We start from the raw sequence: 12,176 nt of genomic DNA, 5'->3' as shown, positions 1-12,176 counted from the left end.
ACTATCCCTACCACATGTAGAGCGCGAAGCGCGACACGTATTATTGATTGTAACAATGAGTTGCGATAAAGGATGCAGCCGCTTATCAAGGAGGAACTGTGTCCCAGCAACCCGTTTTCCTAGAGTCAAGCACTCGTCGTTGTTTTTTTTAAGAACCACATATAGAGCGCGAAGCGCGACACGTATTACTATCCAGGTGGTATGGGCCCTTTAACATTATCCGACCATTACGTGAAGTTGAGAAATTTTGAAATCGTTGTTCGAAGTCCGAAATGTTCATCCGATTGTTACCAAACTTGCACATGTTTTTTTTTATCAATGAGGACCCAACCCAAACTCAATGTGAGCAATATCGGACCATAAGTCCAGAATAATGTCTCTTTGAATTTAAAAACAAAAGTGAAAAACTGCTTTGTTAGGTGATTATGTCCACATTTTTCATCAGATTCTTTCCAAACTTACAGTGTCTTCATATCAATGAGCATTTTACCTCATTTAAAATGAGAAACATCGGGACAATAAGTCCAGATTTTTTCTATTAAATTTAACAAAATAAACAATGTCCACTTGTTTAAAAGATTTTACAACTTTCGTCTGAATCTTTCCAAACTTGTTAAGTGTATTTACATCAGTATTACTCGAACCCTATTGAAAATGATGAATATCGGAGCAATAAATCTATTATGATCTTTTACTGAATTTCAAAGTATTGTGAAATGCAGCTTCTCTATGCAATTAACAGTTTTCATACATTTTTTTTCAAACTTATACACGTTTTTCATATCAATGAGTACTCAACCCCTATCGTAAATAAGCAACGTAAGAATAAGTTCAGAATCATCTCCCCTTGAAGTTGAGAAAAATATGAAATAACTCTTACAAGATGAAGCAGATTGTTTAAAACCTACACAGTTCTATTCCATTAATGAAAACTGCACACGGATGCCAGTAAAAAATGGAAACCAATGTTAATAAAATGAACTATGAAATATTTGGGGGTTACAACACAAAATCATAGATAATGGTTTTTTAGGGGGTTATAACACAACATCATAGATAATGGTTATTTGGGGGTTATTACACAAAATTATAGACAATGGCTATACCAGTATCTTTTTCTATTTTGTTTAAAATAATCGGCCAATATATTAATATTAACAGTAGAAAAAAATCGTCCAATGTAACTTCATTGAGTGCTTTTTACACTGAAATTCCCGACGCCCTTTGATGCTTTGCATCAACACTTATCTTGTATTTAAATTAAATACAAAAAATGCAATCGTCAAAGAGTGGAAAGCATATGCAATAAATATTACAAAGAGTAATTATATAGCATATATGTACTTGCGGATACATATTTATCGTGTATTTATACATAATTGATATTTTATTATTATGATATATTCATCGCATAATAGCTTAGATTGTTGTCCAGATGTGACACAAAACATGTTCTTATTTTTTAGCAATAAGTTGTCAGTTTCGCAATCTGCTCTCACACTCGGCGTTTTAATTTATTAATACACGCGTCTGATTGCAAGAATATCTAATGGTTGAGGTATCTATTACAATATGAGTAATAGGCTATGAAGATACTGTCACAAATATTGTTATCACGCCAGCAATTAGCAATACAAGTTGTAATAAAATAATAACTTCAGCAGGATATCAAAGACGACATAAATTAGATATAGAATGTGTTGAAAAATCCAAGTGTATTGTAAAAAATATAATTTGGCCGTTAACAAAGCTACAGATGTTTAAGCAGTATGATTCGCAAAAATATTGCACCATCAATCCATTGTTATAACAATTAGTATATCAGCGTGCCCTCTGGTAAATAATAACATAACCATTATTTATTGACTCTTAAAATTGCTGATAGTGAAGATCTCTATTAAATTGGAGAGCACATGTGGTAATAAGTGCGTGATTACAATAATAGTTCTTACCGCTTCAATGTTAAATCTTAATAATACTTTAACCTTCGTTATAACACGTGTTAATGGGAACATGCATGCAAGCATGACATGCAATCGTTCAGTGTGTTGTGTTCTATTAATAATTGTGCTTTCACTTAAGACAATATGTCACAATAATTGAATTGTGTACATTTACATGTTTCCATGTAGTGTTGATTGTAATTTGTTCAAGAGACTTTCAAAGAACCACTCGAAGTACATGTATACCGGCCTCATACAATGGAATGCAAAATGATTCATGTTTACCTCAAATACCGATATAAGGTCGTATGTTTTATACAGAAGAAACAGAACGCAATGAATAAAATACATTTAATCATATATACAGACAGTTGAAATTTTCGGACATGTACACTTACCATATTATAAATGTACAGAGCTAAACGTAATTGACAATTACCATTGTACTCATAATGATAACTATTCATTACTAATCTCTAAAATCTATTTTTTAATGTGTGAGTCGTGTATTATACTTAGGCACGTACGTAGATACACTTATAACATAAATGGTCGCATGATCAACCTAATTTCAAATAATAGACAATGAAAGATATGTACATGGTGCATGCTAGGATTCTCCATAATAGAGTAAAACCGGCGAACATACTTTTTTATCAATACATTTTCATTGTACTACAGTACAGGAAACCCCATTTTAGAGGTGTTTTTTTCGTCCAACAGCTCGTGAAGTTCTGCTAAAATTATAACAACGTTATTATAAGCAAACAGGAACAACATGTTTCCAAAAACGTCTGTTGACTGATATGCAATTTATTTAAATGCTTAAAGCTTCATTTCTTTAATATATTTAATTAAAATTGTAAATGTGGCATAAAATACAGAACTATTTTAACATATTTTGATAATGCTCACGCATAAAAAGTCAATGTGTCCATAGCACTATAACCATATTACTGGCTTACGATGTATCTGTTTCGTGTATGTATTGTATCGTCTGTATATGGGTTTCGAATCGATGATTGGAATTATACTACTAATTTACTACGATCAAGATAAAGGCATACAGATAACGCGTGAATTGTTTTCTTGTATGCAATTTAATGATATTCTTTGACAGCTATAACTTGTTATATAACATTATAAACACGACAATATGTAGCGAATTTCATACGTCAGCTTATTATTTGGAAAGGTACACCTTGACTGTACACTAAAATGCATTATGATGTGTTGAATTGGCATTGAACTGAATCAAGACAGCTGGATTGAGTCCCGTTTATTTTAATAAATTATTGAAAGGTGTTCGTAGCTTACTTTATTGCGTGGTTTAATTTGACTTACCTAATTTTGACGAACTATGTAAACAATGAATCATATATAAAACACGAATAACTAGAGGTAATTCAGCAACGATATATTTTCAGAATATCGATTGTTCGTTGCAAAGATTTCCATAATGTATTGTGAAAAACCTATCCTGTCATAAACATTAGTTGAATTCTTGTACAGACAAATACAAGTTAATCTTAAATGTATCTAAAGGAAAATTTAGCACCCATTGTTTGCAGTGGTTCGTTTCGTATAAACAATGATTATTAAATTAATAGTGTTTCTGTTTCAGTAGCCCGACATTGATTTTTATTACCACATTGTTTAAGCATTTGTTTTGAGTTTTATATTCCATTACTCATACTTGGTATGAATTATCCAGTGATATTGTTAATTGTTTTGTGTCACGCATCTTTTCAATGAACACATTGAATGTACATTCATCTTTAACAGACAGACGCTAAGTGTTGTGTAAACTTCGCATGCATGTCGATACACATGATTTCAATTTGAACTGATTGATGCAAGATGTTAAACATCTAGCTATGATAACTTATAAATTAAAGCACTTCACAAATACATCTTATTTAATGCGTGCATAGACTTATAATATGTAAACCGATGGCACGCATAAGCAAATCAAACGTTAAGTTCAAGAACTAATAAGAATATGTCTCATTAATATTCAAATGTATATATTTAACCTCATGCGTAACATTCTGTAAAATAATTAAAATAACTAAATTGATTTTACAAACGATAAACATTAAAAGCGCGCATTCAAAATATTCGGTTTGTGAAATTATAATGACATTTTTTTTCATACAAAGAGGTATCAAAACATGTTTGTTTGAACGTTTTCAGTACCAACACATACTATTGAACACATTTAACAAACATTTTTGACAATAACAATATCTGTTTTATTGATTATAAAACATGTATATATTACTCAGATAAAATTGTGAGGATAGATTATCCAAACAATCATGATTGTTACGCTAAAATATGGTTTATTGAATAAAATGAATGTAATTATTGCCGAAGGTTGAATACATAACACAGCATTATAAAACCTGTAGGATGACAACCCGATTTGTCGGTATAGCTTTATGAGGAATCCAACGTCTGAGTCATCCTTAGCCGCCATAACAAAATGCGTATTACTTTTCTGATTTTTGCTTTGAATTTGTTTAACTTTTGTTTTCAATTATATAATTAAGGACTGTTGTCAATATTTTTCAGTGATCGGACGGTAATATATTTCATTACGTTTAAGTTGCTTTTCAGTTGCTTTCATGACAAATCAGTTGAACCAACTGACCAAACGCGTGCAATAGTTTTGCGCGTGAAGCGGTTGTAATCCTTTATATAATTATAAAGACATGTATCGTTTATATCAGTTCTACTGTTAAGATCATTAGACATCTCTTGCAATTATTCAATAATTGAATTATGTTGTAAATATTGTACAATGGCCAAAATCAATTAATGATTAGGTGCATATAATGAACACATACTATATACAATCAAATGTTGACATTTATAAGATGTACCAAAGCTGTCTCTTCTACTTTACATTTAACTTTTTCTTCCGAATAAATGAAACGGTGGGCCGGAATATTTGTTTATAATCTTAAACATCCATGTAAAAATTAACACAATATTTTCAAAAATACATTTGATCGTAAGAACATACGCGTATACAACTGTAAGTTGCATAGAGAATTCTATTGATATATGTCAACAAACAGTATAATTCGATTGTAGTAAAAATTGTCGCAAAAAACAAACATATTTTTGCACCAATACAATGCCAGTGGCATATTTCAATGCATGCACAAAGAAAGAAAAACGAATTAACCAAACATCTATGACCACATAAACAAACAAATCCGTAAGTCACAACGACACACGGTAATACAGGTATGCATTCTCGTAAGGTGCAGAGCATCGCCTACATTGATTTAGCAATCCTAATTAATCAGTTACGATTATTAAGGAATCGTCTGTTAGCATTGAGTGTGCAGGTGTTCAGTCATCCCTCGACCTGTTAATTTAAAAAAATACACTTTTATGAATCACACACCATCATGCAATACTGTAAATGCATTCGACGTTTCCTTTCTTCACATCGTTACCCTTTTTCTTTTCGGTACAAGGCGAATCATTTAGTGTGAAGAATCCGCGGGTAGTTGGTAAATTTGTAGATCTGTGTACATTTAAAACACATGTTTTTGTATGACACTTCCTTTTCATATGGTAAATAAGAAAATTGTATAAAAATGTGTACAAAGTTAAACACTGAATTATCTTGCGTTAAAATACTCGTATTATGCTCGATCGCACGACGTGCTTTATACTGTTACTGTTGTGTAAAATTAAATGTGCACACTACTGATAACATTAATATAACGCATGACAGAAGTGAATTTTTAAACGTACCTTGTAGCAATAAGTGTTTCGTCAGCTAAAGTGATACAAAGCGAATGTATTAAATGATGTTTATGTATACTCTACTCGATTTAGAGATTATACACGTATAGTCACTATTAATAGTTTTAGCCTGCACATAGAAGGCAAGTTGCGCAAAAGACGATGTTTATTTATCATAATGCAATACCTGTACGTACGTTGTTAAAAATACACACATTCAAAGATGAACGTGACAAATCGAAAAATGAATTTAGTGTAACACTTCATTGGTGTATACTGAAATAGGACTCATATTCAGTTTGTTGTATAATTTGTGTTGAATTGTATGTATTGCTCTAGATCATATAAACATTACTGAAAGGAACAATAATTTATTTCCTGGTAATATTTCTCGTGTTTCCTCATTTCTGTTATTATGAAAATATTATACTTGTCTGTTTGGATCTGTGTTTGTTGACATCAGTGTGTGAGTAGCCATCCGTATGAATCCTTCGCTCTGGCGACTCCTCACTTAAATATGTATGCTATTTTATTATTATGTATTTGTACGTTAAGTACGTCGGACAATGCTATTAAAATAATTCATATTCAATATTCGAGATTTTGTAATTGGTAATTAAAGCTGTAGATACGCAGCAAGGGGATACACTCGTCACGAAACATGGAATGTTAAAATGTTAAAAGGTTCAATGAAAGATCATGAATCATAGCATACGTACACGTGTTCGCAGCTGATTTGATCTGAAACAAAAATTCTGTTTTAATGGAATTATTCAATTTTGAATTCAATATTTTGTTATTGACATAAAGTAGCATATAAAATTTGGAAAACCAAAAAAAGAAAAAAGTAGTCTTACACGAGTACATTTTATGAATAAATACCTGTGCTTTTCGTATTGTCAGGGCGAGGTGTCGAAGGATTGAACCAGTCGGCGTATGTCTCGTTCCAGACACCTCGCCGTTTCTGAACAGCATCAGCCGCATAAATGAAGGGTTCATTGTCCCTGTTCTCCTCAAGATCGTTATCTGTTATTAAAGCTATACGTGTACCAATATTGACTTAACATATGTTATTCAACCTTGCATATATAGTGTTTGTTATTTTATCAATATTTAACTTAATTAAATTGTAATAATGATTATTTTATAGACACGAGTGTTGCATGTTTTTCAGAGTTTCAAGTTCGTTAATGGGACTAGCAACCGTTTGCTTTTTGATATACATGTACTTTACACAGATTGAGGATTTATTTATTACTGCCTACATTTTCATAGTCCACTTCTTCAATAAAGACTCGATGCTAGTGATTTGGCATTATTCTCTAAATGTCTAAATAAATAAAGTTTAGTGCGATTCTATACGATTTTGTAAAATAAGAAAAAAATCATATAGGAAAGGGTTGTATGATTAAAATTCCATTCAATAAACATTCTGGTTAAATTGTTTTATGTTCCGTTCATGGAGTCATTAGCCTGTCCGTACTGAACTGTACTATCAACAGTTTGTTCGAAAATATGAGCACATTCTATTGCGTTTGAGAGTTTCTAAGTTGATTTCATATAATACGGTTTATTCAATTTTAATCAAACTTATGCGATCTTTCTTAGCTAAACGATCATGTGAATTGAACTGTAACACTCGTATTTATACATATCCAATACGGAACTTTACAACCTGCATTTCCATTTCTTGGGGAATACTCTTCATACGATTGATTGTAAAAGCCACGAGTTTTGCCAGAAGGTAGTTTACGTATGCAGCCATGGTGAGTTGCGATTTGTGATCCATCTCCCTCTGGCATATTTCCTAAAGCAACAAGATAGTCATTGATGCGACGCTGCAAAATGGGGACATTTATCTGTTTATTTCGCAACAAAAGTTGAACAATATTTTTCGTAATAATTATCTCTTCTTGACAAAATACTTATTGCGTTACTCATTTTACACAAGTAACTTAACATAATGGAATTTAAAATGTGACAGAAAGGCAAATATTATCAAGGAAGTTCAAGAATAAGTTTTTTATGAACTGTTTTATTTTATGAATTATTTTTGAAAAGGAACCACAACTACTGAAAAACAACACTGATTGTCTTTTGTCATTCGGGTTTACTAAAGGTGTTACAACAAATAGTGTAGGTACATTCTTTTTCGGATAAATAAAGTAAAACCCAGACATATGTACTTCAGCGTCGAGAATTTAGTACGAATATTGGGAACAAACATTTTTCTCCTATTTCAATAAGCGCTTTATACTAAATTTGTAATATATTAACCTTTCACCCCAAAATCGCAGTGCGCAGTCCTCTCCTCCCACAGCACTTGTTCACAGATTTTCGTGTTGTTGAAAAATGCCATATTTTTCTTCTTACAAAGCTATATTGTTTGAAATAACCTTAATTTATAACACTAGGAAGGAATTAAATAAAATAAATAAGTTCCGCCTTCCCCAACGGTATCTCTTGAAATTTTCGCGATATTACGCGATTAAAAAAATATAAAGTTGTGATACCGTATTCTGTATAATCGACGAAAGGCGTGACCAACGTTTTACCTCAAATACAAAAGTAATGTAATTTAGCGCCTGAAAAAAATTCAATTATTTAAGCGAACGTAATTCAGCCAATGAAACATATGAACACAATGAAATATATAACATTGCGAAGTCTAATTATAATTAAAGAAAAAAAAACACTAACGGAAACTGTCAAGAACCAATACAATAGGGTGTATCATTTGAAATATATATGATTTTGTCGAGAAAATAATAGAATCACATTTAATATACAACCGAAGACACATAAGCGTTTCAACTTATGCATAACACGAAATCGTTTTTCGACCAGTTTTCAACAAAAACATGCATACAATAATAACTTCTTCCATCAGGGGATAACTAAATATGTAATTGAATATAGGACGGCGCACAAGCGAGAACGAAACCCGCAATAGCTCTTTAGGTGTACTTAACATTTCCACATTAGCGTGTAATATAATTAGTACAATACAAATGCATCCATGTATTGTTTGATTAAAAATCATTCAACTATCGACACAAAATGGAACATTACACGCGAATTGATTGATTTCAGAAAGAAAGAGAGCCTTCATTGAAGGTTAAAGTGAACATAAATATATTTCATCGACGAACATTATACATGTTATACATACAAAAATATTGATATTTTAGCGCACGTATACTTGATAACGTGCACATGTAAAACATGTATGTCCTATTAGTTTATTCAAAGTGATACTCAGTATTCTGGATATCGTGTGTATTTTTTATTAGAACAATACAAAACACGTGGTTTACCGTTATTATCACGAGAACGGCTTGTCTGGTCCCTAGCGTCCTCTGCATTTCTGCACGAAATACATGACACGTGAAGTAATATACGAATTAATTTTGCGTATTGAAAATTCATCCGCAATGTTTAAACAATTTAAAAGTATGTTCACTTATTGGAAAGAAACACATTATGATGGCACAACTCACAGATTTGAAATAAAAACAAATAAACTCACATTTCAATGGCACGGTCTGAAAATAGACAAAAACACAAACGATGAGAAAACAATACGTTATAAATAAGTTTCTGATTAAATACATAAATAAATAAATGAATAAACAAAAAAAATATATATAAATTATCTACATAATATATGTGATGTATTTATTGTATTTATTTATGCAATTATGTATATGTTATTTGAATTAATCGCAATCGTTTGGTTAAATTATTATTCTGCTTAAGCAGCTACTTCCTTTATAAGTGCTGTACCGTTTGAATGAAATATTTGCAAGACTATGTCGCGTCGTTTGTACACCCACAAAACGGCAACCAGTACCAGTACTCCACTCACTCCACATCCAAGGCATAAAGCAAGTGTGAAGGAATAGGACCTTGCATCGTCTAAATTACAGAACATAAACATTTGTTGTACTATATATGTTTATTAGCTCAGCGGATGTTTATAATAGTACTACATTGACAAAACAATGTTATAACAAAGTGTATAACTAATGGAACAATAATGGAGTACCACACTCTCAGAATATGTCGTGTATATACCAAATTTGCTTTTAAAACAATCTACATCATTTGTTGTAAGCGTTTTATCAAACCTTGATCGAAAGATAACATACACAAATTTAGTAACAATACGATTTAATAGTTAATTTTGCAAATCAAATACAAGTACCTTGGCCATTCGCCTGAACATAAATTGACCTATTTTCCGCACCAAGACCGTTTGTAGCTATGCATGTGAATGTTCCAGAATCTTGGCGAGAGGTCAGATATTTATTGAGTCTCAGGTATGAATTGTTGGTTGAAACGTTTACGGATTCCGACGTAAGCTTTATGTGAGGAGACGGATCGCCAAACGCTTTACAGACAAACGTTACATTTCGTTTGTCAGTCACTGATACACTCTGTTGATCCATAAACCCCTCTAAATAGAATTCGCGAATAGATGCCGGATCTGTAATAGTATAATTGCAATACTGTTTATTACAAAATGGCAATCAAAAGCATTATTATTTCGTAGCCTCTGTATCGGTAAAACCGATTTCGTTTTTGTCAATATACCCACTATAGTTTTACTTACATAGGACTTTTACAGTAGCATTTCCTGGAAACTTTCCTGCCCCAATCACATTTCTATTGACAGCTTCACACAGCGTTGTGTTGACATGGTAAAGAAGGTTAACTGAAGGGCACACAGTTGATGTGTACCCTTCAACAATTTGTCTAATTGTTGGATTACCGTTGAAAGTTTTACACGAGCTGTTCGGTGTTGACGATTTCCGTTTGGGCAACGAGTCTTCAGTGCACTCCGAGGTAACATCTGTTTAAAAAAATGCAGAAAAGTTAAGCAACAATATAGTCCTACATTAATCAAAGTCACGCCAAGTGAGTAGATACATAGAACGGATCAACAACAACAAAAAAGTTTCCAAATGCTGCATGCGAACCGTCCATGTAATGTTAGAGGTTATTGGAACATTAGTGCATATAGTCAACTCAAAATTCAAAAGCTATTAGATTCATAACATAAACGTTCCTTACTAACAAAAGATTTCCGTCAAAGGCAAATTCACCCAAAGGTTAATAAGAATCTACAATGTGAAATCGTATTGGAAGTTTCTTATCGAATATATATATAGTATAACGCCAAAGCAATAAAAACAATTACATATTACAGTGATGCTCCATTCCGTTTCATTTTCTATTGATAATGTACATACATCAATAGGCTTTTTCGCTTCAATGGTGACTAGTTGTTCAAGAAAACTTATATTATGCACATTCAGTTTCGTCATTGTAATCCTTTTTATATCAATTATCAAAAGTCTGTCTTCTAAAATCAAATGTATGATGTCGGGATTTAACAAATCATCTGAACACTTGACAATTGGTCGCTGAACGTTCGATAGGTTGCTTTGTTGATATAACGTCGAGATGTAGTCTGTAACAAAAACAACCAAATGTAAAAGGAATTAGCATTTTAGAATATTTAAGATTCGCCATTCACGTGTAATAAAAAAATAATACAACGGAAATAACACTGGAGCTCACCAGTAAAGCAGACTTCTAAATATCCACTCTTATATGAACGACCATTGTGTGCAGCTGAGCACATCCATCGTTGACTTCCATTATCATTTGAGTTCAGTGAAAAATTGCAAGCAATGGTACGAGCGAGAGTACATCCGCACTTTACTTTCGAAGAATTTTCCACGCCACGACATTCTTTTTCGTTCTTTATTTCAATTTTTATCTGATGATTGTTTTCTTGAAAATGAACTACTGTTGAGTTTTCGATATTGTGGACGTTACACACTAATTCAATTTGAATGATGTCAGTATTTGTCGCTATCAGTGTAGTCTGACCTGCAAGAAAGATATACAAACATACTTATGTATGCGTTTGTATTTATTTATGAATTGACTTGTATGTAAACATGCATCGATCACATGCAATTCGCCAGATACGTAATGGATAAATTTTCTTGACGTTAAGCAACTTTGAATAAATCATGAACTTGAGGAACATGATCAGGAGAGAAATGCCTTATATCATCCGTTGGATTTATTTAACACTTGCAAAGAAGCAACCACAAACCCACAGTGTTATAGTCTTACAGTTGTACACGTATTAAAACGGTTACATATGGTGCATGATAAAAACAGATATTTGAATGATGAATGGGGTAGTTTTTACATATTGCACTTATTTGGGCATAATACAAAGCTAATAAAACCGCGTTCAATTCCGGAGATAATGAAAAGAAACGCTTCATTCTTGTTTACTTAATTTAATTAAAAGCACGCACCGCATTGTGCTGGAAAGATCACAATATCAACACGACTATAACAAGTCTTCATTTTTTTTATATCAAAACTTGGTTCATCACATGTCTTCGAGGCTTTATGGTACGTGCATGTACAGCTTAT

The 12,176-nt window shown here is 32.2% G+C and overlaps 2 protein-coding genes across 2 annotated transcripts in view; one reads left to right on the top strand and one right to left on the bottom strand.

Moving 5' to 3' along the window:
• Positions 1 to 12,176, top strand: part of LOC127867317 (transient receptor potential cation channel subfamily M member-like 2) — a 418,942-nt gene that overhangs the window by 164,444 nt on the left and 242,322 nt on the right. The window lies entirely within an intron of this gene.
• Positions 2,318 to 11,179, bottom strand: LOC127867318 (uncharacterized). Its single transcript, XM_052408403.1, has 12 exons — positions 10,915 to 11,179; positions 10,327 to 10,566; positions 9,919 to 10,200; positions 9,498 to 9,629; positions 9,241 to 9,256; positions 9,029 to 9,078; positions 7,387 to 7,518; positions 6,594 to 6,737; positions 6,431 to 6,452; positions 6,142 to 6,221; positions 5,721 to 5,745; positions 2,318 to 5,325 (listed from the first exon to the last, which is right to left on the bottom strand). The coding sequence occupies exons 1-12, from the start codon at positions 11,039 to 11,041 to the stop codon at positions 5,310 to 5,312; spliced, it is 1,266 nt and encodes a 421-aa protein (XP_052264363.1). The 5' UTR covers positions 11,042 to 11,179; the 3' UTR covers positions 2,318 to 5,309.

Source organism: Dreissena polymorpha, chromosome 2, assembly GCF_020536995.1.
Source record: "Dreissena polymorpha isolate Duluth1 chromosome 2, UMN_Dpol_1.0, whole genome shotgun sequence".
Taxonomy (NCBI): Eukaryota; Metazoa; Mollusca; class Bivalvia; order Myida; family Dreissenidae; genus Dreissena; species Dreissena polymorpha.
The sequence above is the reverse complement of the archived record's forward strand: the minus strand, read 5'-3'. Positions and strand labels throughout refer to the sequence as shown.

Coding starts and splice junctions, on each gene's coding strand:
- LOC127867318 (XM_052408403.1), bottom strand. CDS start 11,041: ATGACGAAACTGAATGTGCATAATATAAGTTTTCTTGAACAACTAGTC. Junction 10,567..10,914: donor ATGGAGCATCACTGTAATAT/GTAATTGTTTTT, acceptor TTTTTTAAACAG/ATGTTACCTCGGAGTGCACT. Junction 6,453..6,593: donor TGACAATACGAAAAGCACAG/GTATTTATTCAT, acceptor TTTTTGTTTCAG/ATCAAATCAGCTGCGAACAC.